Genomic DNA, 27,311 nt, shown 5'->3' on the forward strand with positions numbered 1-27,311 from the left:
GATCTCAGACAGCCCCTTTGGCCTCCCATACCCACAACAGACTCTTCCCTAGCTAAGCCCACACTAGAACTTCAGGACCTCTGTTAGAGCACTTGGAAATTTGCTTCTTGTCACAGCTATTGCCCAGCTTAAAATTGCTCAGCACCCTAACATCCTGGCTCCCAACAATCACATTCTGAAGGAATCTGAGCAACCCTAGGCTGACAGGTCAAAGCTCAGTGTTGTTAGGAGAGAAACACGCCAATGGCCTCCTGGACCTCCATTCCCTTAGAGCACAGAGCCCCGTGACTAGATGAAGCTGGGCTCCAGGGGCTTAGGTGAACAGTAGACTCTGAAGGAGGTCTTCGAGGAAGTTTGCTTAGTTGAGACATAGAATCTGGCTCCCCCAAGGTTTTCCAGGAGCAGGGGCGCTAGCCTGGGATCTCAGTTGACACTCACTCAATGCTCACCTCAGTCCTGATTTAACTGATCTGGGGCAGGGGCAGCTGTCTGGGCTTCTGACCATATCCTAAAGGCTCCTATGATTCCTTTTCAAATAGGTAACACAGTGGCAGCTTGTTTAGTATTCCAGATGAGACATCACACACCACCTTTGCCCACCTGAGAGGAACAGGAGGCTGGGATATTCCTTATGCACAGTGAACATAGGTGATGCCAGGATCATCAAATTGTGGTATATGACTAAGAAAGTATTATAAATTTAGAACGATTGGGAGCTAGGGCTAAACCATAGGAAGAGCAGTGCTAAGTGTGATTCACAAGGCCTCAAGTCACCGGAGTGAGATTCTCGTCCCAAATACATTTCCAAAAGCCATGCATCTCTTCTGGTGTCCAACATCTACTCAAACAGTGGCTTTCATTCTAACTTTCTCACACCCATCCTTTGACCACACCCATCCTTCACTTACCTCTCAGCCCTCTTATGCTGGTCTTCCCATTCCGAGGGGGTGAGCCTAGGGAAAGCTTAGCAACCCGAGGCTCCTCTTGGCTGGACCCTCATCTGCACTGGGCTGTGTGCACACCCTCCTTCAACAATGGAATACTTTCCCTTTCCTAGCAACCTTTAGTAAGTGCCCATTTGTGGTCAATTTTCACTCAAACATGTTCTGAGAATCCTACTTAGGCTTAAGAGAGGTATGTATATATGGGGGTATTGAGCCTGAATTGATTTGGGGTGTTTGTGCAGTAAGACAATCTGTGTCTTATGAGTACACTTTTAGGGAAAGCCCACTCCCCACTTAGTATCTTATGACTGTGCACAATTGGATGTGCATATGATTAAAATCAGATGCATTATGGGAAAAAAACATGCTTACTGAATAAAAGCTTGAATAATCCAAAGCTGTCAATCAAAAAAGAGAACCATCTACATACATGCTTTAGCAAACAGTAACTCTTGAGCGTGACCCTTTAAGGAGCGCACTGCAGCCATCTAAACTGCACCGCTACCGTCTGTAGTTCTTTGAAGACCCCCAAGACTCCAAACTGCCTGGTCCAGACAGCAGCCCCTCAGTAACACTTCTATCTTCCTGCTTTTCTGAAAGCTGGATTCCACTTAGGAGGAAAATATGCATCTGTCTGTCTGTGTCTGGCTTGTTTTGCTAAATGACTTTTAACTCCACCCACTGTCCTGTAAATGACAATTTCATTCATTTTTTATGGCTCTCCCCTTCTCTCTTCTCTCCTTCCCACCTCCACCCGTGTGTGTGTGTGTGTGTGTGTGTGTGTGTGTGTGTGTGTGTGTGTGTCTTTATCTGTTCCTATGTTGATGGGTCGGGAGCAGGTCCCACTCCTTGACTGGTATATACATGGCTGTGCATGTGTGTCCACTGTATATTGACTGATTTCTTGAGGTCTATGCTCAGGAGTGATATCTGTTTTTAGTCTTTTAAGGAACCTTAACACTAATTTCCTAGTAGTTACACTACTGTACATTCCCTCTAGTATACGAAGGAGCCACACACCCCAATCCTGGCCATCATTTGTTTTCTTGATGACAACTGTCCTGAGTGGGTGAGATGGAGTCTATTTGACTATTTCCAAAAACTCCTGATGCCAACTTCACTGGCTGCTTCTCACTGCTCCTAAGGGGAGAGGTGCCCCAGAACTGAAGTCTGTTTCCATCCCATGCTTTGTAAAGCTGGAACATTCTAGAATGGCACCTCAACCATGTGAAGAGTGCTGTCTTTGATCTGCTCTTTGGCCAAGAGATTACAGTGACACTTTGGGTTATGCCATGGCCACTGCTGCCAAGAGAAGCTGGGCTGCAGGTGAGATGTTTCCAAGCAGAAGCCACAACGTCCAGGTCCTTGTTCCACCTTGCTTTTCAGATAGATAATCTGATCCATCTAATAGGTATGTGCATGTAAACCACACACACTTCAGCAGAAGTCTCTGGGGTTTGTCTTCCAGGGATGGGTCTCATCTCACAGACCCACCATGGTATTTTAACAGGAGCTATGAGGACTTATTGCCCTGGGGGTAAGGTGGGGTGCTGAAGACTCCTTCACACACATAGCCACCACATGGACACAGCAAGAATGGACTCCAACTCCCTCTCAGGCCTCCTCTCCCATTACTATTATGGCCACTGTCTCTGCCCTCCAGCTGGGAATCTCAGGGCAGGGCCATGTGCAGGCAGGCCCCTTTGGGACCCCTCCTGCTTTCTCGATCTTCTCCTGGGAACACCAGTAGCACTCTAGTCCCAGGCCTCCTTGAGTTCTTTGTCTGTGCAGAAGCCATCGACTCCAACTCTGAGAACAGTACTTGAGCTGGGCTATGCACACTCTATCTACTCTGTGCTCTCACAGGCCACGCTCTCTATCCCCAGTCCTGGTGTACAAGGTGACAGGTGCCTGCCACCTAGTTGCTGGCCTTCTTCTCACACCTGAACCATCGTTCAGAATTGGGAGAGAGCCAAAAGCAGACCAAAGAGGCCCTGTCAGCAGTGTGCCGTGAGAACAGCTGCCTCTGCTCTTACGTGGGTGGCACTGACATCCCCGTCTTCTCAGGTTGCTGAGTAAGCTTGCTTCTCCCATTTACCCATTTCCCCCTTTCTAGAGACCAGTGCTTCAGCCGGAGGAGGGACAGGGTGGCAGCTGGGAGTTCACATGATCTCAGGGGACAATTTTTTACACTAAGAAGTCAGAGTGCAATGGGCAACTGCCGCTGCTCCACCCAGGATGAAGTGTCCCCTCACTACGGAGTCCCAAACCGAGGGATCATCTGAGGACTGTCTGTAAAACAAGTAACCCATAATTCTCTTTTAAGTAGGTCTTCCAAAGAGTTAAAGAATGTATTTTCACAACTTAAAATGTGGTATTGTTTCAAACTGTAACACAGCACAAGGATCCCAAACCTCCACACATGGGTGTGCTAGCTGTTCATGCCTCATGACATCGCATTTTCCAAACCATCCAAGGAAGTGAATCACCACCTTTTACCCCTACATGAGTCAGTGTAGGGTCCTAAAAACAAGACTTTTTCTTATATTCACAAAGAAAATTTTCACTTAGTTTTTTTGTTGTTGTTGTTGTTTGTTTTTTTTTGAGCTGAGGATCGAACCCAGGGCCTTGCGCTTGCTAGGCAAGTGCTCTACCACTGAGCTAAATCCCCAGCCCTCACTTAGTGATTCTCAACAGTGAAGTAATGATTGGTTTCCTAAAGTATTACACTTTCCAAACTGTATCAAATTGTCAGAATCCAGGAAGTGCAAAACAACAAAAGTGAAGCTGGATGTGGTGGCACACACCCATAAACCCAGCACTGGGGAGACAGAGGCACAAGGATGGAGAGTTCAAGGCCAGCCTGGGCTACATAGCATGACCCTGCCTCAAAAAACAAAACAACCAAAAACCCACACCAAACTAACTAAACAAACAAAAACACACACAAAAAAATTCCAGACCAATATCCCTAAAGTCAAAAGAAGGGCCCAGGAAGACTGAGCTCTTAAAGTTCTCTTAGTGAACTGGATGGAACAAACAGGAACTCCTGAGGACTGACTGGTCTCCACAGCTAGGTTTTAGGACATGGGTCAGGTACCCCTCGTGATTATCATGACTATCATGACCATCATGACCCTGCCCTGGGGTTCAAGCCTTTTGTGGAGCTCCCTATCCTGCAGTGTGAGCTAGACCCAGCCACTCATTTTTAACCAAAAGAAAGTGGGATATGATGCACGGTGGGTTCCAAGACACTGATCTGTGTCCTAAGTTCCTGCCCTCTCCTCCCCTTTCTTCCCAACCACACATAGATAGACACTTCTGTCCTCTTGTGCTGCTTTCTTCTCTCTGGCTCCCAAAGTCTTTTCAGATAAGCTCCTGGCCTTAATTCAATGAAATGGCTCCCCATAAGGTAATCCACCCTACCATGACCACACTAGTACAAACAAGGGTCTTTCTTGACCATCTTATGTTACAGCCCTTGGCATTCCTCCGCCCCTCCCCCTTTGAGATTTACTTTGCAATCCAGGCTGGCCTCAAACTCAAGATCCTCCTGCCTCTACCTCCTGAGTGCTGGGGTTTCAGTTATGTGCCACCAAGTGTGTCCATCTCCTTGAAATTCTTTCTGCCCTGGGTTGTTTGGCTTGTCTTGCAGGCTCACACTCCTCCAGCAGGCACTCAGAAAATGGCATCTCTCAAAAGCCTATTCCAGGCCTCACTTGTGTCCATCAGAACTCTCTGATGATGGGATGTTCTACTAGATACCTACAACTTGTATAATAAAACTGAGAGCCCAATGTCTAGTATGGCTCCATCTGAACTAGTTCCCATGTCAACAGCTGCAGACAAGTAGGGCTCCTGTCAGCAGCAGCTCTAGATGCTGAGATCACCTGTGCCCATGGCCTTGGCCAGCACTGATGCTCACACCATATGTACATGGGTATCTAAAACTTGGACTTCTACGCAAGGCTGGTCTCTGTTAACCTCAGGCTAACTCTATCCTAGTTTCCCCCTCCAGCCATGCTGGCTACCTTCTGTCCCTTGCAGCTACTGTGGAGGGGTCTGATGGCCTCCTTTTTGGTCTCTCTACCAGTTTCCATTACCCCTTTTATATCCTGGGTGCCTACACCATGGTGCTTCCCAGAAAGCTGATGAGTGAAGGATACCAAACAAGAAAAGCCCTGCTCATGACCTTGTCCCTAAGCATCTGTCAAACAAGTCCCTTCCATAAAAAAAAGTAGAGTCGGGAGGGACTTGGAACCTATCTTCTACTAGCCTTCCTGAAGCATGTATCTTCAAACATTTCCAGTTATGGGGGATACTGTCCCAAAGTAGGACCACCAGGACCACCAAAGCAGGTTCTGGTCAACATGATAAGAAAGGTATTCATTATTTTGCCATATGTCCCCTGAGCTCCTGGCTAGTGTCCCAGAGAGCAGCTCCCACTGACTGTACTCAGCCCTCTTCGAGACTACTGACCCCTCCTCTCCTAACTCCATGAGGTGGGTACCATCATTGTTTCCTCTGCTTTTAGAGGGACAGTGTTTGACCTCTGTCTCAGAGCAGGGCCCGCCTCTTCTGAATGCCTCAGTGGAGAGATGCAGGTCTGGACTTACCCACCATCCTCAGGTATGTATGTTCCAAGGCCCAGGGCCTCACTATGGCCTGGGAACCTGACACATGGCAGGATGCGGAGTTCATCCAGACCCTGAATCAGAATCTCCATTTTAACAAGATTCCCAGAATTGGAACATTTTCTACTAAGTCTTTAGACCGGCCAACCCAAGGGCACTATGTAGCTCCTACTTATACCCTGTTCTGTGAACACACTAGGGTCCCCAAGTCACTCAGTGTGGAGTCTGGATTCCTGCAATAAGGAGTCAGGCTGAGAGCCTGGGTCTAGGAACTCAATGGGAACACAGGGCAGGGCTCAGCTCATCAGGAACCAGGCAGCCTGGAGTAGCCTGAGACAGGATGATCTCAGAGTTTGAGGCCAGCTTGGTCTACAGAGTCAGCCAGGGCTACGCAGAGAAATCCCGACCAGAAAAAAACCAAAGGAGGAAAAAAAAGAGGAAAGGAGAAAAGGAGGAGGGAGGAAGGAAAGAAGGGAGGGAAGGGAGGGAGGAAGGGAGGGAGGGAGGGAGGGAGGGAGGAAAAAAAAGAAGCATACAAACAAGTGAAGGAGTATGTCCGTGCATCCGGAAAGGGTTTCTAAAAGGTGAGCTGTGTAGGAATTGTGAGGAAGCCATGATTCAGGTGGGAGAGGACCAGGCTGGCTTGCCAGGCCTCCCTTGTCCCTGCTGTAACCTCACTTCTGACTTTGGTCAACTTGCAACCAAGACCCACCGTGCACGTGCACAGGCCTGCTCTGCTCCGCCCCTCCCCCCTCTTCCTCACGTCCCTCCCTTTCACTCAACTCTTGTGACTGATGAAATAATTACAATGAAATACTACGAGATGTTTGGTCCTGACTGGTTGTAACCTGTTCTGTTCTGGCTCCTTCTGGAGCCTGCCAGTTCTTCCTTCACTCTGCCTGCACGGCAGGTCTCCAGGTCCCCTGCTCTCCTGCTGGCTGTGCCCTAACATTCTGTCTTCAGTTTCAGGTTTTTCCCACTGTGTGCACATTTTCTTGACACCCACAACTTCTGATCAGCTTGTGCCTCTCAGAACAAGATTGCCGCTCCTGCTGCTTGCCCCCTGGAGGAAAGAGCCCACATTTCACACTCTAAGTCACACTGTCAGGTGCCTTCCCAGTCTCCCCACAGTCACTGGATCCTGGATGATGGTAGTTAAGTGTGGGTCTGCCAGGTTCCCTCTCCTGGAGCAGTGGAAGCCACCGTGATACCATGATGAAACACCATGATGAAACAAGCATGCCAAGGACGGCTGGATGTGAGAACAGGAAAGGCCTTCCTGGGCCTTAAACTCATTGCTCATCTGGTTCCCAACCTTGGGAAGGGTTGGTGTGTGGACTTGTTTCCAGTCATGTTCACTTAATGATTTTGACTCTTCATATGGAAATCACCCAGGGCGATTCCAGGCTGTCAAAGCCCTAAAACATCTCATTCTTCTGGAAATTACTGGGTACCCTCTCCACTGGGCCTGTAGGCACAATTCCATGGAGTGGGAACGCCTGTCTGGCATTGTGCTGTCCTTGTCCACATTAGAACTTGAAAGTCCTCAGTAATTGCTGATTTTAAAAAGCTTGTCCTGGGGACTCTGAGATACTTTCTATTCACTGGTGTTAGGCCTAGCTTAGAAACCTACGTTGTGCTCTTTGTCATCCACTCCATGTAACTGTTTTTTCCAGGTCACCTTTTCTCACAGTTCTTAGCACTTCAGGCCTTCACTGGTGAGCTAGCTGCCCTGGGTCCCAGGGGTCTTGTGCACCTTCCCGGGCCCCTCATCAGACTCCACAGGCTGGAGCTCTTTCCCCATCTTTGCTTCCACTGCAAGGAGATGAAGCCTGGCTCAGCACCCTCCCCACTCCACCCAGCCTCATAAGCAGAATAGGAGTTCCCAGGGGCTGGATCCAGACACAAACTTGCTACCACAGGGTGGTTAGGTAAATTGGCAGACTAGCTGTCAACTCTAGAAATCCCTGTCCAGGAGCCAACTGACTTCCCATTGGGCCTTTCTTGGAAGCCTTTTGTCCTGGTCCTCAGACAGGCATCTGATGGTCATCCCCAGGCTTCCTCCAGCAGGGGTTGTGGGCCTCTCTTTGTGCTCAACCTCCCCTTACAGAGCCAGTGGCTTCCCTCCCAGCAGCTCTGGAGTTTTCTCTTTCCCTCTGTATTCTTTTCTCCTGGCCTCTTGACCCTTACCCTCTTCTGGATGTTTATTTTCCTGGCTTCCTCTATGAACTTTTTCCATCTTGCAAAGGAATACATAATCTTCTCAAAACAGTTAGAGGCTGGGCACCCCCTTCTACCAAGATTGGCTAGAACTTAAGGGGAATAATAACCAACCAACCCCTGAATTTCCCACCTTGATAGTTTTCTGCTGAAAGACCATACTTCCCAGCTTTCCCATGAACTACAGAAGCTGTTTCCACTCCTATAAGGAACCACATCCCATCTTCCTCTGTAGGCATTTTGGACTTGGGGACACACACACACACACACACACACACACACACACACACACACGTAACAAAATGTTCCTTTACCATGAACAAACATGGACCTATCTAAGGGCAGGTCAAGCCTCTCTTTCTCTAAAGAGGCCTCAAAATGCTTCCCATGCTACAAATTCTGTACAGGAAGGGGTGTTCCTCAGAGCTCCCTTGCTATCTGTGGTTTCTGGCTTTCCTCTGTGGATTTCACTAAACCGAAATCTGTGGGAATAGTCTTTATGGGGCTTCTGTTCCCACCAGTGTGTAGAAGGCAGTGGTGGCACACAGAATGCACAGGATGCCAAGGCAGGGGCACTGAGCTCCACCAGGTGAGGTGACCCAGGCAGATTCCTGCATATTCTTCTGTCTCCTTCCACTTTTCCCTTCCTTCTCTTTCTCTCCTTCTTTCTAACAGGATCTTACTATGCAGCCCAGATTGGCTTCAAACCTTGGCTCTTCCTGCCTCTACCTCCCCAGTGCCAGGATCCCTTCCTTTGCTTGTGGCTTCTCTGCACACAGACAACATCTGAAGTACCCTCATGACTGATACCTATACCTTAGTTTAGGAATTCTATGGAATCCTGTCTGCTACGAGGTCTCAAAGATTTGACCTTATTTCCTCTAGGACTTGCACTCAGGTCATGATCCTCTTGGGGATCAAATGTGGGTCTATACTGACTTCCTGCCTGTAGACATCCAGTCCTTCCAGAGGCATCTGCTGCAACCATCACCCTGCTCACCTGCAAGTCTTTGGACAAGGCCAAATGCAGCACTGGGCATAGGCAGGTCACTTCTGCTCTGCCCTGCCTCTCCTCCCAGACTGTCTTCACTGTGACTCTGCTACACTCTGAAGACATTAGTCTCCAGTTGTGTTCTTCTCTTTCAGAGTTTGGCTAGTTTCAGGTCCTTTATTTTCCATGTCAGTTTTAGAATCAGACTTATCAGCTTCTACAAAAACACAGGTAAGGGGCTGCCAAAATCCTCATGATAAGACAGTATCTTTTCCAGTATCTGTCACAGGAGGGCCCTGCTGTTCTATGAAGGGACATAAGCACAACCTATCATGAACGGGCAGCCGTATTCCAGGCTCCTGGTGCTCTCCTGCAGGCTTAGCTTACACACTTACACACACACATGTGCACAAGTGTGCAGTCGGCCATCTGTGAACAAAGAACCTGTGCTGCTTTGTGTAGATATCCTGTGTGTCTTTTTCCTCTTCATTTCTTAGCTTGACTTTGCCCGACTCTTCAGTACAATATTGACTTCCCTCCTGTTGGTCCTCACAGCAAGGTCCAGCAGGCACCCACTCCTTAATGAGATCATTTATAGATTCACCATTGATGACGTCCTTCATCAGGTTGAGAAAGTTCCTGTAGCTGGGCATCCCACAGTTCAGAGATGTACTATACATTTCTAAAAATTTGTCCTCTCTCTTGGCTTCATTTTATGTTTATTGATGTGTCCTTAAATTTACTAATTTTCCCCAGTCTACCATCTTGTCTGCCGTTAATCCTATTTGTTTTCTGATCTGAGGCTTTAATCTTTAGAAACCAGTCCCACATGTTTAATCATTCATGTCTTTGTGTAACTGTTATAACAGATAGAATATAGCTTAATGACTCCATTAACATCCTTGCTGACTAATTCTGTCACGTGCTTCAGCTTTGAGTCAGTTCAAACTGATGACCAGTCCTCCTCACAACTGTGTCTGTGTGTGTCTATATTCATGTAAATTTTTGTGTTGTTATACGGTTATAAGGTCATGTCTTTGTGGTTTGTCAGGTGGGTCCACAGGAGGGCTCAGCTAGGAGTTATTCCCTACTGACGGGGCAGGCTTTCCTGAGTGTCCTCCCGGCTCCCCATGAGTTCTGAGTTTTCTATCTTCTATAGAATAGCAGTGTCCAGCCCTGCATACCAGGCTTAGTCCCCTCTACCCCTGACGGTTCTTTCACTGGTCAGTTTGCACATGCCCTGCTGGACATGGAACAGTCTGGGTGGACCTCTGGGGCTTTCTGTACACCCAGTTCTTCCTTGGTTCTGTCTGTCCTGGGATCCTCTACAGCCCTGGCCTCCCTGACTCCTCAAGGTGGAAAGCCTGGGTTCAGATAGATTACGGGTGTCCACTTGTCCCTGGAGCACTGGGCAGGTGTAAAGCTCAATTTCTCAAGTTAATGACAAGATCTTTAAATTATTTAAGTACTCCTGATATTCATTCTCCTGTAAGTATCAGAGGCTGGGTATTTTGACTCTAATGAGAACCACTGGCCTCTTCCTTGCTGCTCTAACCCTTGAACAAAAGGACTGTCAATTAAAAGCCTGTGTCAGCAGCAGCCATCTTGAATACTACACAGTGCCTTGATGACTACAACTGAATAAATACAGCAGCTGCTGGAAGCACAGCCCCAGCCAGGGCTGCCTCAGTTTGCACTAGACATGGGGGTCACAGTGAGATCTAAGTGACTCTGCAACCATTTCTACCTGGGGCCAAAGTAGGAGCCCTTCCCTTGGTGGCCTACAGAAGCACTTCTGTGATGGGTGCTAAAAGGCAAAGCCTGTGACTAGTGCAAACACAAACCTTCATCTGCACATGACACGTGCTATGATCCGTGTAAACACAAACCTTTCTTTGCATAGGAGGTGTATTCCTGGTGCTACCTGCTCCTGTGAGTGCTCTGCTGGGAAGGCTCTCTCCCCTCCCAGCAGCTCAGGCCCACTACCCCTCAGCTCTGGTTCTTATCAGCCCTGTGTTGCTTTCCATTTCATAGAAACTTCTAGATATTTAGGTGGTTAGCTGACAGTACTTTTGTTTTTCAACATTCTCTTTTTTATATATTTAACTTTATTGTATATGCATTGGTGTGAAGGTGTCAGATCTCTTGGAATGGGAGTTACAGACAGTTGTGAGTTGCCATGTGGGTGCTGGGAATTGAACCCAGGTCCTCTGGAAGAGCAGCCAGTGCTCCTAACCCCTGAGCCATCTTTCTAGTCCTGTTTTTCAATATTCTTAATGGATTTATGTTTTCATACATTTCCCCTTTTAAAACACAATGGTTTAATGGAGGAATAGTTGAGGATAGTGATTCTGGAAAGAACCCAGCAGCTGTGAGAGATCTTTTTTTTTTTTTTTCCAAAGGTGACTCGTACCCAGCACTGGGTTTTTTTTGTTTGTTTTGTTTTTGTTTTTGTTTTTAAGATTTCTTTATTTATTATGTATACAGTGTTCTGTCTGCATGTATCCCCGCAAGCCAGAAGAGGGCACCAGATCTCATTGTGAGCCACCATGTGGTTGCTGGGAATTGAACTCAGGACCTCTGGAAGAGCAAACAGAGCTCTTAACCTCTGAGCCACCTCTCCAGCCCAGAGAGATCTTCTTAAACTAAAGGTTTCTCCTGAGGAACACTGGCCCTGCAGGAGGGAGAAATGGGGGTGGTCTAGGCCCATGGATGGAGCCACAGTCAAGGCTGCAGATGCTGCTGGAAGAGGAGAGTCACAGTCCATCCTGCCCGAGGCTCTGCCCTCCTTAGCCATCCTTCACGGTGGCTTAGCCTGCCGCCTGTCTCTTGGAAGGAAAGTGAACCTGGGTATGCATCTCTAGTCTCAAGCCTGTTGTTGGTGGACAAGAGTTTAAACGCTAGAATGAGACTATTTGGTCCTTTCAAGTATCAGGCTCTCTTCCATGGCTCTTTCCCCCATCCTCTTTCTTGGTTTTGGTTTTTGAGGAGAGGTCTTAGTATACAGCCCAGGCTGGCCTCATACTTGTGATTCCCCTGCCTCAGGCTTCTGAGTGTTGGAAGCCTGCATTGCCATGCCCTGTCCTACACTCTCGATGCAGCAAACACACCAAATAGTGAAGGAAACATTAGGTCCAAAGTTTCTTATTGTTTTAAATAAATGAAGACTTTAAAAAATGGTTAAGATCTGTACCATAGCTTTTAGCTGCAAACTGACCTAATGTGTTCTAACCTTGAACAAACCCAAACTCCCATGTGTTGCTTGGATCTTCTGGCAAGCTGTTTCTAGGTTTTCAGGCTCTGGTCTCAAGAAACTTTGCCACTTGGTGAACTCCAAACATAGTGAACCCCATGAGGCACAAACTCATGGGGTGTGGGGGTGGGGGACCCTAGGGAAACAGACTGACATTCTTACTTAGAAGGATTGGTGAGTTTCCACAGTCCATGGGAGGTCAGAGAGGTAATATGATGGTAACCACCTCGACCCACAAAGTCCAAGGGCTGAATGTTGGTGTCCCACCATTCAAGTTGGAACCCAGACACCACTGTGGTATACAAAAAGGTGAGGCCCTGGGGAAGTTGCTGAGCCATCAGGAGTTAGAACTTCATGAAAAAGATCAGTATTCTCATAAAACAGACTTGGCAGGTTGGGAACACTGCTAAGTGCCAGGGGTACAGTGCTCCCCAAGCATGTGTGAGGGCTGAAGCCCTGAATTCACAGCAATACACACACACACACACACACACACACACACACACATACACACACCCCACACACACACACAGGGGGGGGCTGCGGGGACAGAGAGAGACATACACACACACACACACACACACACACACACACACACACACAGGGTGGGGCCTGCGGGGACAGAGACATACATACACACACACAGAGACAGAGACCTGAGCAAGCCCCCTCTGCCCTCTACTAGGTAAGTTTGCAGCAGCTGTGAGTTGTGAGCAAGGCCTCGACAGATACAGAGTCCAACAGTGCCTTAACCTTGGGCTTCCTGGTCCGTAGAACTAAAGCAACACAAGTGCACTGCTTATAAATTATTCATACTAAGGCATCTTGTCATAACACTGAAGGGCCAGAGGAAGTGTCCCCGACTTTCCAGGAACTCACTGTGTGGTGACTTCATGGACTCCCAGCTTTCCTTCAGTTCACGAGAAACTGGCAAATTATTCCTTAGCACATTTTAATCCCTAGTCTTTTGTTCAAAGCTAGAATTTTAGCCTAAAATATATGGTTCTCACTGCCTAATTACTGACAAATTCATATGACACTGCTCGATTCTCAATAGCCTCTTTGCCAGAGGTAATCATCTACTTCTTTGGAACTGGAGAAAATCAATTTTCTTTTACTTACGTCAAGTAGCATAGTAGTTAAGGTGAAATATCTAATTGAAGGTGTGATGTGAAAAAAGAAGGAAAATACAATGAAACCATAAACCAGAACGGCTCCATTGTCAGCTTCCCAGCTCTGCCCTCAGTACCTTTAGCAGGGTTCCCTTGGGGACCATGAAACAGAGCCCCTAACTGCGCAGATAGAAAGAGTCTAAGGAGGAACCAGAGTGAAGCAAAGCCATGGGGTTTATCAGGAGCAAGGGATGTGGGACGGAGGGAAGAAGGGGGGTAAAGGGGATGAGAGGGAGGGAGGGATGATGGGGAGAGTTTCTTTAAATGAAATGCACTGTTGGAGTTCAGGGATAAGAAATGGTGACAGGAACTTAAGGCTGCAAACATTGTGCTTTTCCTTGGTGGATGTCTCCTTTAGAAGAAATGGATTAGCCCCACAGTCAATTCTCATTTCCTCAGCTTTGTTAAAGTTCCAGGCTCCTGGCTGAGTTCTAGAATGAGGGGCTTTTCCTTTCTGTGTATCCCTAGTCCTTGTGGTGATATTGTGTTCCCCAAAATATTGTGCACCCTAATAAACTTATCTGGGGTCAGAGAACAGAACAGCCACTAGATACAGAGGCCAGAAAATGGTGGCACTCACGCCTTTAAACCTAGCATTCCAGAGGCAGAGATCCATCCAGGTTTCTGTGAGTTCAAAGTCACACTGGAAACAGCCAGGCATGGTGACTCACACCTTTAATTGCAGGAAGTGATGGCAGGAAGCAGAAAGGTATTTAAGGTGTGAGGACCAGGAACTAGAGCTGGTTAAGCTTTTAGGCTTTTGAGCAGCAGTTCAGATGAGATCCATCTGGATGAGGACTCAGAGGCTTCCAGTCTGACGAAACGGGATTAGCTGAGGAACTGGCAAGGTGAGGTGGCTGTGGCTTGTTCTGCTTCTCTGATCTTCCAGCGTTCACCCCAATAACTGGCCTCAGGTTTGATTTCATTAATAAGAACTTTTAAGATTCCTGCTACAAGTCCCCTCCTCCGTCTCCCCTCCTTTCCTTCCTTCTCCTCCCTCTCCTCTTTTTAGACAGGCACTCACTCTTCAGCCTGGACTGACATGGAATTCACTATGTAGTTCAAGCTAGCCTGGAACTAGCAGCCATCCTCCTGCCTCTGACTCTGGAGTGCTCTACTTGCCTGTCTTTGAGTTTTGCCTCACCATCAGGATAAAAGCAGGCTAACCCCCACATGCTTCTATGAAGAGCATGAACATATTCAGAATTACAGAAATACAGCTCTTGGGCTCCAGGACAAATCCCATCTTCTTGGAAACTGCTCCATGCTTCCTTCCCATGGCTCCTGGGCAGCCTGGGGTGGCATGGGGCTCTGTTCCCAGGCTGAGTCTTGAGGACTGCTGTGGTCCATGCTGACTCAGAGCACAGAGCACAGCCACCACATATCAAAAGCCAGAACATGCAGGTACTTTCATTCTCCATATCCAACCCATTTGCAAACACTGGAGTCAGTTAAAACTAACTGTGGCCACTTTTTGGAGACTGTTTAAAATGCTGAGGACATCAGCTTCACGGGTCAAGTTTAGAGCAGAAGTCAAGCTGTTACACTGGCAAGTCAGTGGCGAAGGAGAACTGCGTCCTGCGCACAGCTCGTGGTTGGCAAGCATCAGCTATGCGTGACACTGGCGGGCTTACACAATCTGGACACTTGTCTTGTCCTTCCTTACTGCCCAGAAAGTCAAAATGCTCATTCTACCACAACATCCCAAACTCCTTCTCCACCTTTGGAAACGTGGTACCTATAATAAGGTGGTGCTGACTTCTCCCACAGCTGACCTTCCTGTAACCACCTCCGGGTCACCCAGTCCTCAGACTTCCAGAGGCCCTTGGCCAAAGAACGCAGGTCTTCTTCCCCTGGCTGCCAGACTCTGACTTTTGGTACAGGCCTGGGATCTCCCCAGAGGACAGGACTGGGCTGTGGGAGCAACAGTGACCTCATCTTTTGGGGGAGGCTCACCTCACCAGGTCAAGGGGAATCATGCCACCCCAGATATGCCTGCATGCCTCACTTCTCATTCATAGCTGGTGGATTCTCTAAGGAAAGAAACCACACACGTTTTTCCCTTCCTTGTGTGCACTTGTCAAGAAACCTAACTGGGAAGAGCAGCTTAAGAGGGAAGGGGCTGCACTAAGAAACCACAGTGTGGCCATGCAGGAAGCAGCACTGGGTGCTCACCTTCCCCCTCTCCACTTCCTGCCGCTTCTCCCAACCCCCTAGGGTACATTTACTCCAGTGATCCTATAACACAGCAACGTTTAAAAGTGAGTTGGGCTAGGAGAGGCTGTGCAGACCCAGACCCAGCTACTTTCATTCCTGCGGCAAGGGGCTCAAGTCAGAGACCAGCATGGGCAACTTAGCAAGATCTTGTCTCAGAGTGAAGAAGTCCAGTGTAGCAGTTCCATCCCTGGCCCATGCACATGTATGTATGCACACATACCTACACACACATGCAGGCACACACGCACTCACACATGAACACACATACATTCACCTATGCGCCCATACATGAACACACATGCATGGGCACACATACACATGTATGAACACACATGCATGCACACATCATTGTCATTCACAGAGAAAGAATGCTTTCTTTTGAGAACATTCAAATCCACAGTGAGCTGAATCCAATAGGAGGATCAGGGTTGGCTCTGTCAGCCTTCACCTTGACTGATGTTACCAGGAGAAAAGCCTGCACACATACATTAACATACAAATAAATAAAAGCAAAAGTTGTGTATAGTGCATACTTGAAAAAAAGTCAACACATTAGTTCCATTTCCTCATGTCCCCCTACCCCCACCAAAAACCAACCTAGATTTAATCTGTCTCTAATCAAAACAATCTTTACCACTCGTGAAAACAGACAGGGTAGGAGCTGCCCCTCAGACATGTGGCAGTTAATTTTCTCTGTGCTGTCAGGAAGCCCAGACTTGCAAATTAAAAATGTCTGTCAGTTTCTGCCAAGACAACGCAAACAGAAGAGTTAAAATTTCCCAGCAAGACTGAGGCTCATGGAACCTGGGTGAGGGAGGGACCACTTACTTTTCAAATAACACAACCCCTTGGGGTCAGACTGCCCTGAGGCTCTAAACCAGAGCCAGCAAGAAAGCAGGACAAAACCACCTCACAGATGACAGGAGACAATGGCTTTTCCTCAGATGAGCACAGGTTTCCTAATGTTTGCTCCCACACTGTCCCCTAGGTGGTCTCAGTCACCTAACTGCCTAGGAAACCTGTCATAGTGAAACAACCTGAATCTTACTTCAGAATGACCCTATCCAGTCTCCTACTCCAACTAGGGTCTTAGATTTAAACAGGGCAACTCACCAGCCACTCACAGGCCAGTCCAGGGAGGTGGATATGTGGGATGACACAACAAATCAAAAGACAGATGACTTCAAATACCCGTTCTGTATACCTAGCAGGCAGACTTTTATTTGCTCAGTGTAAGGTCTCAACCCCAGGGCAAATGGCTGAGTTGCCCATTAACATATCCAAGCAAACACTGGCCACCAGATTCTCTCTGTGTCCTTCAGTCTCGACCTGTTACAGGGCCCTCCTGGCTGGCATAACCCACCTTCTACACTAAACTTTTCTAGCCCAGGTGGGTTAGAAGACACTGGGCTGCCCTTCCTCTAGGTGCCTGTCCCTATATAATCCAGCCATTTTGGTTGGCTGGCTCTTTTGGGTCTACCCTTTGCCCTCTTGGTTAGTCTCTTGGCCCAGGCTGCCCTCTTCGTTCTTGGCTCCTGTGCCCCTCTCCTCACATGGTCCAGCTCACTCTGGACCCTCCAGATGCCCCTGTCTCTTTCTGTGCTCTCCTTTATCCACAATAAACCTTCCCTCCACCATCCCCAGGAGCAGTCCTGTCTTTCCTTTTTATCTCTTTTTCTCAGTTCACCATAAAGTTAGTTATTACACCTGCAATCCCAGCACTAAGGGGGCTGATACAGGAAGGGCAAATTCAAGGTGAGCCCGGGCTACAGAGTGAGATCCTGTCTCTAAATAAACAAATAAAATGACATAGAATGAAATAAAGGTTGGGAAGAGACAGGTCTGTCCTTCCAGGCCCTGCCTGTGAAGATGAAGATGGATTGCTTGAGTACCACCAGTAGAGAGAGGGACTGGACTGTAAACTTCATAGATTATCGTATGTCAGCAGTGGGCAGGTCTCCAGCACTCAGCTCTGACTAGCTTAGTGCATGAAGAGGCAGAGACAGGCCCCAGATGGTTCAAGAGCAGTGCTGGCATCTAAGTTCAAAGACCTCTGGATGGAAGTTGGGGGCCTAGGGTAGCACAGAATGGTGGAGAAAATACAGTAAACGATCCTGTCCAAACTCTTGACTTCACGGAATAAGAACACATCTCTGGCTGTGCTTGTCCACTTCCAAGATAGTCCCCAGTGATCAGTGCCTCTTGGTATTTATGCCTCAGTGGGGGTGCCTGCCCTACCTCGGTGGTGTGTCTCTGTGGTCTGTGTATCCCAAACACTACAGCAGTGATGGTATGTGATCTTTATGAATATTATGAAGGGAGGGCAGCTAAGAACACAGGCCTTAGAGCCAGAGGCCTGGGGTGGGGTGTTGAATTTAGACAAAAGAGTCCTGTTTAATTACAAAGAGAAAGACCCTCACTGTGCCCACTGTCCAGCTTCTTCAACAGCTAACTTACGGCCAAACTTGGGTCATGGATCACCCAGCTAGCCTCTTTTGCTGGATTGCTGGTGCATAACAAATCATTCCAAAATTCAGTGGCTTAACAAATCATTATCTCACATTTAAGGTGGGTCGCAGCTGGGGGGGCTTTGGTCAGTCAGAGCTCCTGAAAAGCCTCTGAGCATGGAGTCCGACTACAGTCCTCCAAGCTGGCATGAGGCTGAAGGAGGTGACTGCAATCAGACACATCAGTTTGCAACCTGCTTTTGTAAGTGTAGCTACTCTTTTGTTGACACACTGTAGAACTCAATACTGTGACAGAGATGACATGGCCTATACACTTGAAACTATTTTCTATCTGGCTTCTTCACAGAAAAAATGTTGCCAACTTCCCGTGCAGAAAATCTGAGATGCTCAGGGGCTGTTGGCAGCAGGCCATGTTCCTTGTCACATGGGTCTCTCTGCTGGCTACCTGAGTGTCCTTATGACATGGCAACTATCACTTCCCAAGGGCAGAAAGCAAGAGGCTCTGTTCTAATAACCTTGCCTCTGAAGAGACATGCCATCATGTTGTGGATATCACTCTGTATAAATAAAATGCTGATTGGCCAGTAGCCAGGCAAGAAGTATAAGTGGGACAAGCAGAGAGGAGAATTCTGGGGACAGGAAGGCTGAGTGAGGAGACACTGCCAGCCACCGCCATGAGTACCAACATGTAAGATACTGGTAAGCCACGAGCCATGTGGCAAGGTATAGATTTATAGAAATGGGTTAAGATATAAGAACTAGATAGCTAGAAGCCTGAGCCATTAGGCCAAACAGTTTAAATAATGTAAGAGTCTATGTGTTTATTTTATAAGTGGGCTACGGGACTGCCGGGGCTTGGTGGGAGCTGGAGAGAAACTCTTCAGCTACACCATCATGATGCAGTACTGTTCTGGCACAGAGAACCACAGGGACATGGGAACTCCACACAGATATAAATGCTGGGAGGCATAGATCACTGGGGACCATCTTGAAAGGTGACAGCACAGCCAGAGATGTTCTTACTCTCTAACATCAGGGGTTGAGTCAGGTCATTTCAGCAGGGCTTTTCTGGCTCCTACCACTTGCCAGTTATACAATAGAGATAATGTCTGATTTCCTTCATGGTTAAGCTCTGATCATCACATATGGTCATCCCTCAGTGTCAGAGAGGGATTGGCTTCATGGACACCACAGTCCTTGCACAAATGACCCACACATCTTCCCCTAGCGAACTACCATTACCCATATAATGAGAACACTATGGAAACAGCTGTGTGGTACTGCTTAGGGAACAATGGCTAGGGAAACATGTTGAACCTACACACACAGAGGGCTAGAGGAAATGAGTATCTTTAGGATGAATTTTAATTACTCATACTTTCATTTTGCATTATAATATTGTCATTTATATTTCTAGAAGCATTATTAATGTGATTATTTCCCCTTACTTAGGTGGTATTTCAAATAATTATTGAATTCAAACATTCCCTGTGTTCTGCCTTCTATTCTTGGGAGAGAGAGAAATGAGCAAATGTGCAGTTCCTAGAGGTTCCTCTATGACCCCTGTTCCCTAGTCGATCAACACTACATCTGTCAAAATCTCTTGTCTGTGGTAGCACATGTCAAAATACACGGTCATATCTCTGAGACCCCCCAGGCCATTTGAATCAGTAGGAAAATTAACATAGCTTATTCCATTTTAAAGGATCTTGAATCTTAGCAATTACAAGTTTAAAAATGTGTTTTTCACAGGGTGTGTTGGGCCCATCTGTAACCCCAGCACTTGGCAGGCTGAGGCAGTGGAATGGTGAGCTGGGGGCAGCCTGGACTGCACACTGAGATTCTTTCTCAAAACAACAATGAAGTATGTGTCCTATACATGCAGAGTGTTTAACAGTGACTACTTAAATCCAGTATGTAGATGTAATGAGTGGAGGGTAATTGAAAAGTCAAGGACTAGCATTTGGTGTGAAAACACATCCAGGCACGGCTCTGACCCACTGGTGCTTACTTCATGCTCCACTCCTGATGGTTACAGAGCCCATGGCTGGGGTGATCCTTTCCTAGGAAGCTTCAAGCTCAATAGTCACAGGTAAATTACCTCTGAATTGATGGTCACCAACAGTAAATCTTTTTCTTGAATAATTTCTTTTTTACCATAGTAAAACAGATTGTAGAAAAGCTTTTCACCTTGGCCATGTTTCCTATATCTTGGTGGGAAAACTAAGATATACTAAGATTTTAAATTTTGTTTATAAGACAATGAGATCAGTGGCTACTGACACAGGCTGCTCACTGGGAAAGGCAAACACAGTCATGAGGCTTTTAAGAGCTACGGCCATAGCTAAAGGAACGCATGCACTTTGAAGACTTCGCTGGGGAGAATAGGAAATACAGAGGAAAAGGAGTCAGAGCAGGACATGGGGCAGTTCCAGAGCATGAATTGGCTAGTTTTCAGCACAAGGATTAAGGGCAATGCTTTTAGAACCCCACCTGGCTTAATTTGGGGTTTTACTGTAGACTTCATGAGCTTTTCTTATTACTGATGGGGAGGGAGAAGCTGAGGTCGCTCTGCAGGGCTCACGTTGGAATCCTCCCAACACATTCTTTCCTCTAATGATCTCAGAAAGGCAAATGACTTGTTTCCATTTTTGCCTGTGTCTATTTTAAGACTCATGCTTTGTCCAAGGACATCATTTGTCATTTATTTAAAACACTGGCTTCTGAACTATGTGCAAGTCAACAAAGTCTGAGATATTTATCAAGAAGCTACTAGATGCCAGGTCTTACTGGGTAGGACACTGCCTGGACCTGAGGACTTCAGAGCTCTCAGAAGAGACAAAGCCTAAGGATAGTGATCCACACCACACAGTGGCAGAAATGGAGACCTGAGACTAGAGCCCAGAGTGAGAGAAGAGTGACTGGAGAAGAAGCCAAGATTTGCTGGAGCGGATCTTTTCCCTTCCTCTCCTCCCTCTCCATCCTATTCTCTCCACACACACAGAGGTCAGAGGAGAACAGTGGGTTCCCTGATCTACCACTTCCTTACCTCACTCCCTTGAGGCAGCATCCCCCACTGGACATGGAGTTAGGGTTGCAGCCAGCTAGCCTTGGTGAGCCTCCTGTGACCCAGTGCTGGGACACAAGCCTGGCATGGCCACATCTGACCTTTTTTTCTGTGGGTACTTGGATCTGAACTCAGGGCGTGTTCACACAGCAAGCGCTCTTACCCGCTGAGGAGCCTCTCCTCCCAGACACCTGTGAGGACAGTTACCACACTGGCTGTGGCGACACCAGAGGGATATGCTGAAGAGGCTGAGGCAGGAGGATCAAGGTTGATTTATTAGCTGGAACAAAGTCAAGTGGAAGGGATCACCTGCAAAGGGCTAACAGATCACACTTGAGGACCTCTGTGTAGTCACTGGTATGCAAAGCTTTCATTAGTGTGCCATCATATTCTCCCCAGTACACACCAGCTGCCACAGTCAACACCTAGAACTTCCCTCAGCTGTGCAGGGCCATGGAGATAGGTCAGGCTGCTTTCAAGGTATAATCCTACTTGCCTCTCTGGTGGCTAGTTTATGTTGATCTGATACAAACTACAGTCATCTAGGAAGAGGGAACCTCAATTGAGAAAATGTTCCCACCAGACTGGCTTGTGAACAAAGCTGTGGTGCATTTTATTAGTTGATGATTATTGTGAGAGGGCCCAGCTCTATGTGGGTGGTGCTACCTCTGGGTTGTTGGTTCTGGTGCTGTAAGAAAGCAAGCTGAACCAGCCATACGGAGCAAGCCCGTCAGCAGCACTCCCCCATGGCCTCTGCCTCAGCTCCTGCCTCCAGGATTTTTCTCAGCAATGGAGTGTGACCTGGGAGTTGTAAACTGAAAGAAGCACTTTCCTCCCCAAAGTGTTTATGGTCAGGGTGTTGTTTAATCACAGCAATAGGAACTCTTAAGACACCACCCACAAGTGCGCCAGAAGTGGCCGCAGGTGTCGCTTTACCCTGGAAGTCCTCGCTGGGTCACACATGAGGAGGTCCTTGTTCCCATTCAGCATCCCCATGGCCCTTTCATGACACTGCCTCATTACATCCTCACTGTGACATTATGGCCTGTGTGGTAGGCACCATCTCCCCTGGCCCTGGAATCATGAGAAGACCATATTCACAGGGAGGTTTAAGCGGCTTACCCAGCAGCTTCACAGGGCTGTAAGATGAGCTACGGGACCCAGAAGAGAGTCTCTGAGGGCACCTGAGCTCTTGAACTCCATTAAGGCTGGGATCCCCTGCTGGACTTGGATCTACCTTTAGGCCCTGCCAAGGCCGCGGGATCTGGCACCCTGACTTCCTTGCTCTCACCTCTTTATTTATCTGCCATTTCTTTATTTGGGTCAAAACAAACATTTTTCATTTAAGAAACTTTAGCTTTTAGAAGTCTTAGATTTCTAGAACGACACAAACAGGCAATGCAGAGTCTCCACACACCCTGTTTCAAACAATCCATTCTGAGCCAGGTGTTTGCAGATCATCACATCATTCCATGTTTAAGAGTGAAATGCTCCACATCCTCATTCTCTGCTGTGAAATCTTACATGCTCCGTTAAAAATGTTGTGTCTTTCTCATTATGTGAGGATACAGAAGTGGGGAAAGGGTGCACTCAGAGAAATGGTTAAAGTGTATTTAACCCCAGAAAACCAAGACAATGTTTATTCTTCCTGTGCTGGGGAAGGAACCAGGGTGCCATCATGACTAGCAAGCTCTCTCTACCCCTGAGCTCTATCCCAGCTAGACAGGCAGGGTCTGGAGAGGACTGATCACCAGCCCTTCTGAACCATGGTCCTGTTCTGGTTTTGGTCCTTGTCTTGCTCCTTGAGCTGACTTCAGAGGCTCTAGACATCTGTCCCTGCTCCCTGACTCATGTGCAGGCCTGGCTGCCCAGAGTGGCTAGCTAAGTGACTACTGACTGCTCCCAGGTATGTACTGGACTCCAGTTACCAAATGGTTCTTGGCTAATACTCCTTTCTATTTTTCATTGATCTGAAGATTACTGGACACTGAATAAGACAATTTGTAAAGACACAAGAGCATCCTGTGGAGGTAGTCCCCATCTAAGCTCTTCCTAGAGGTCTCAGCTGAGCTGAGTGATTCTCGCTCTTAACTCACACGTGTCCAGTTTGCCTGCATGTTCAGGAACTCCAGTTACCTACTGGGAGCACAGAGCTCTGCTTCTAGAACTTTCCCTTCCAAGTTCACTGCAGGGCAGCTCATCCCTGGGGGCGCAACAGGGGCTCCAAGAGCCTCCAACAGGGCTGTCTCCAGGTCTCCAAGTCAGCATCATCTGGCATGCTGGTTGAAAGGTCAATCCCAAACTGAGTGCAAACAGATCACCTGAAGGGCATGCTGGCAGAAGCTGCTTAAGCTTGCTTTTCAAGGCACTCAGCTGTGTGCTTAGCTCTGTGTTGGGAACTGGGGAGAAGGTAGGGTAACGAGAGGGCTTTAACATGTAGGTCCTGAGATCCTGCCTTAGATTCAGTAAATCAGGCCCATGGTCCAGGCACATGAGTATTTTTAACGTTCTATGCCTAATATGTACAGCCTATTTATAAGGAACAGATGACTTAAAATTTTTAACCATATTTTGTTTTTAAAATGGGAATTGGTTTGATGTATATATATATATATATATCTGTGTGAAGGTGTCTGATCCCCTGGAACTGAACTTATAGAGAGTTGTGAGCTGCCATGTAGGTGTTGGGAATTGAACCTGGGTCCTCTGGAAGAGGAGTCAATGCTCTAAACCACTGAGCCATCTCTCTAGCCCTGACTACTAACTTCTAATCACTTCACAGGGAAGTGCTGGACAGCCAGATGTGAGTGAGTTCTTAGACACACTCTCCACAGCTACATTTTTAACTTGGGTCCCAAAACTGGCCATGCGACCAGAAGGCTCTTTATTTGTGGCAAAGGGCAAAGCAGGGAGTTGAGGCCACGCTTAGCTACAAGGCAGACAGATGGTGGAATGCCAGGCTGAGGAAGACTGAGACACAGCTCTGGAAAGGCCCTTGCAGACTGAAGTGCTGAGAGGCACAAACAGGTTGATCTGAGCACTCCAGGACATCCCCTTCCCTAGTGTGAGGCTAAAGGGGAAGGAGAACGTAGATGTAACTGGCTTGTTAAATAAGAAACACATAGCCAGGGCTGGAGAGATGGCTCAGAGGTTAAGAGCACCGACTTCCAAAGGTCCTGAGTTCAATTTCCAGCAACCACACGGTGGCTCACAACCATCTCTAATGAGATCTGGTGCCCTCTTCTGTACATAATAAATAAATATTAAAAAAAAACAACAACACATAGCCAATTGCAGAGTTAAAAGCCAAGAGGTCAGAGCAAATAGAGTTGAGGTTTAAAAAAGAAAAAGGAGAATATAGATATGAGGTAGACCACTGACTCTACCCTAAGAAAAAAGATAAAGAAATAATAGGATAAATGGGTAATCATTGAATCTATACTAAAAAGAAAAAGGGAAAAATATAAAAATGGCAAAAGGTAGATTATTGAATCTATTATGAATAGAAAAAATATGGATATGATAAGATAAAAAGGGAGATTATGGAATCTACTTTTAAAAAGGAACTACTTGTTTTACATAGGATAAGTAACGAAAATTTTTTTGTCTGAGTTTATCAAATGTTACTGGACTGGACATTGTTAATATATATAATGGAGTTTTTTTGTCTGAATCTGTCAAATGTTAATGGACTAGACATCATTAATGTAATCTTGACTATGTATATTATATATACTTATTGGATATGATTTTTCTTGCATTAGTTATAAGCTTTTTTTAATTTTAGACAAAAACAGGGGAAATGTGGTGGTATTGTGTTCCCCGAAATAAACTTATCTGGGGTCAGAGAGCAGGGCGGCCACAATATTAAACATGAGGATAGGCAGTGGTAGCATACATCTTTAATCCTAGCATTTCAGAGACAGAAATACCTCTGGATCTCTGAGTTCAAGGCCACATTAGAAACAGCCAGGCATGGTGACACATGCCTTTAATCCCAGAAATCCAGCCTTTAACCCCAGGGAGTGACGGCAGAAAGAGAAAGATATATAAGGCATGAAGACCAGAAACTAGCAGCATTTGGCTGGTTAAGCATTTGGCTGGTTAAGCATTCAAGCTTTGGAGCAGCAGTTCAGCTGAGACTCATTCGGATGAGGACTCAGAAGCTTGCAGTCTGAGGAAACAAGACCAGCTGAGGAACTGGTGAGGTGAGATAGCTGTGGCTTGTTCTGTGTCTCTGATCTTCCGGCATTCACCCCAATAACTGGCCTGAGGTTTGATTTTATTAATAAGACTTTTAAGATTCCAATTACAGGAGAAGACAAGTTCTCCCTCATGCTTGCTTCTGCATACTTGACTGATACCACATTTCCACAATACCGAGTACTTTTTTCTTTTTCTATTTGTGTGTGTGTGTGTGTGTGTGTGTGTGTGTGTGTGTGTGTGTGTGTGTAGTGTGTAGTGTGTTTAGTGTGTGTATGTGTACCTGTGTGGGAGTGCATGCAGAGGTCCAAAGTCAGGAATCACCTTTCTACCTTATTCACAGAGGCGGAATCTTTCAGTCAAACTCAGACCTCCTTGATATGGGTAGTGCCTCTTGCCAGCTTGTGCTGGGGGGCCCTGTCTCAATCTTCTGAGGCTGGAATTACTGGTGGCTGCAGTGTGGGTTCTAGGGATGTGAACTCTGGGCCCCAATACTCTAACTACTGAGCCATCCCCCCAGCCAAAGATAGAATTTTCTGATTCCAAGAGAGTTTAAAAACATTCTTCATACAGATTATCCATATTGTTTAATAAGTTACCATCTAAAGACTTTATATTCTAATTTTTCCTGTAAATGGGAAATTTACAATATTTAAAATTATTTATTATTTCTTATGAAAGAAAACAAATGATTGTTTATAAAATTTATAATATGCCTCCTGACTTTTTTTTTTTTTAGACAGGATTTCAATATTCTGTAACCCTGACTGTTTTGGAACTTGTTATGTAGTCCAGGGTGGCCTAACACTCACAGATACCCACCTGCCAAATGTCTAGCTCTCTATTGCTTTTAATATTTATCTTATGGACTTTAAATATGTAAGCCTCTATGTCTGCAGTCATGCAGTATGTGACCTTCTTAGTTCTCCAGAATGAAGCTAACCATCACAGGGCTGCTTCACTAGAGTGTCAGGAGCATGAACGAGGCTGAGCTTAGGGTAAAGACACCAGACCCATCTCTCTAGCAAACCCAGGAACTGAGTCTTATCACCTATCATGGGACAATGAGCCCAGCTGACTGGGACCAGATTCTCTTATCTCTTCTTCTTCTTGAACCCCCACATCAGGCACAACACTCTAACATGGGGTCCCCATCTGCATCACTGCCCTGAGAGTCCTCTCTTCTATCAGAGGTCAGCTAGGGTGGGGCCTTTTTAAATTTCCCCCTCCAATTCTCCAAACACTGTGTGGTCCAAGAGGTGCCGAACCTAAAGTTGGTCCCTGGGAAGACACTGCCCAATTCATTACCTCGTTGCTTAAACTAAGATATCTCACGGGGGGTAAACAGCTCTGAGCACCCAGGAACTCACTGTCTTCTGTTTGTTCTCCCCACAGACAGAAGATCAACCATGGTGAATTCCAGCTTGAGCTTCTCTCTCTCTCTCTCTCTCTCTCTCATCTGGTAGAACATGGAAACAATCTTCAGGGCATTCTTTGTGGCTCTGCCCACAGGTTTTCCAGTCTCAGTTTGCAAGATACTATTCAGGATCCTATCTACTGGCTTCTCGTCCCTAGTGTTTCTATAAAGGGTACAATTAGAAATGGTGGGAGCAGCTTCGGTGTGATTCTTAGAAACCTGCTTTGCTCTTTTATTCCATTCATCATTTTCCATTGCTTGGATACTTCTGCTGGCTATGCCTTGACCTTTAAACACACTTCTTGCTGATATTATAGGATCTGGGTTGGGCTCTCCCATCCTCTACTGGAGTCCTCTGTGTTTATTTAACTGGCAATTCAATGCTGAAGGAAACACAGAGTGACCTGAGTCCTAGATAGAGGAACACAGTCTGAACAGTGTTTCCAGGTACATGGTTCTTACCTGCTGCTTGAGTGCTTCCAAAGATTCAAATTCCAATCTGGCCAGCTTCATCTGGATGTGCCGTGGTTTATCAGGGATGGCAAATGCAAGTATGAACTTCAAAGCCAAGAGGGCATGCTACAAAGAGAAAGACCTCGTGTTGACACTTGACTACCTTTGCCAGGAGACAAGTTCAATCTTAAAGTACTTGGGACCCTTTCTGTTGATTTTCAGAGACTCTTAAATCAGTGGCCTCTAACACATCAAAACCAGCCAGGTCAGTA

General features: G+C 46.8%; 1 protein-coding gene across 1 annotated transcript in view; it reads right to left on the bottom strand.

Moving 5' to 3' along the window:
* The window catches only part of Ano10 (anoctamin 10), a 144,697-nt gene that overhangs the window by 2,989 nt on the left and 114,397 nt on the right, over window positions 1-27,311 (bottom strand). The window contains exon 12 of the mRNA XM_036192743.1: window positions 27,049-27,165. Within this exon, the coding sequence (XP_036048636.1) occupies window positions 27,049-27,165 (117 nt within the window). The remainder of the gene's footprint in view (window positions 1-27,048; window positions 27,166-27,311) is intronic.

Source organism: Onychomys torridus, chromosome 7 (genome assembly GCF_903995425.1).
Source record: "Onychomys torridus chromosome 7, mOncTor1.1, whole genome shotgun sequence".
Taxonomy (NCBI): Eukaryota; Metazoa; Chordata; class Mammalia; order Rodentia; family Cricetidae; genus Onychomys; species Onychomys torridus.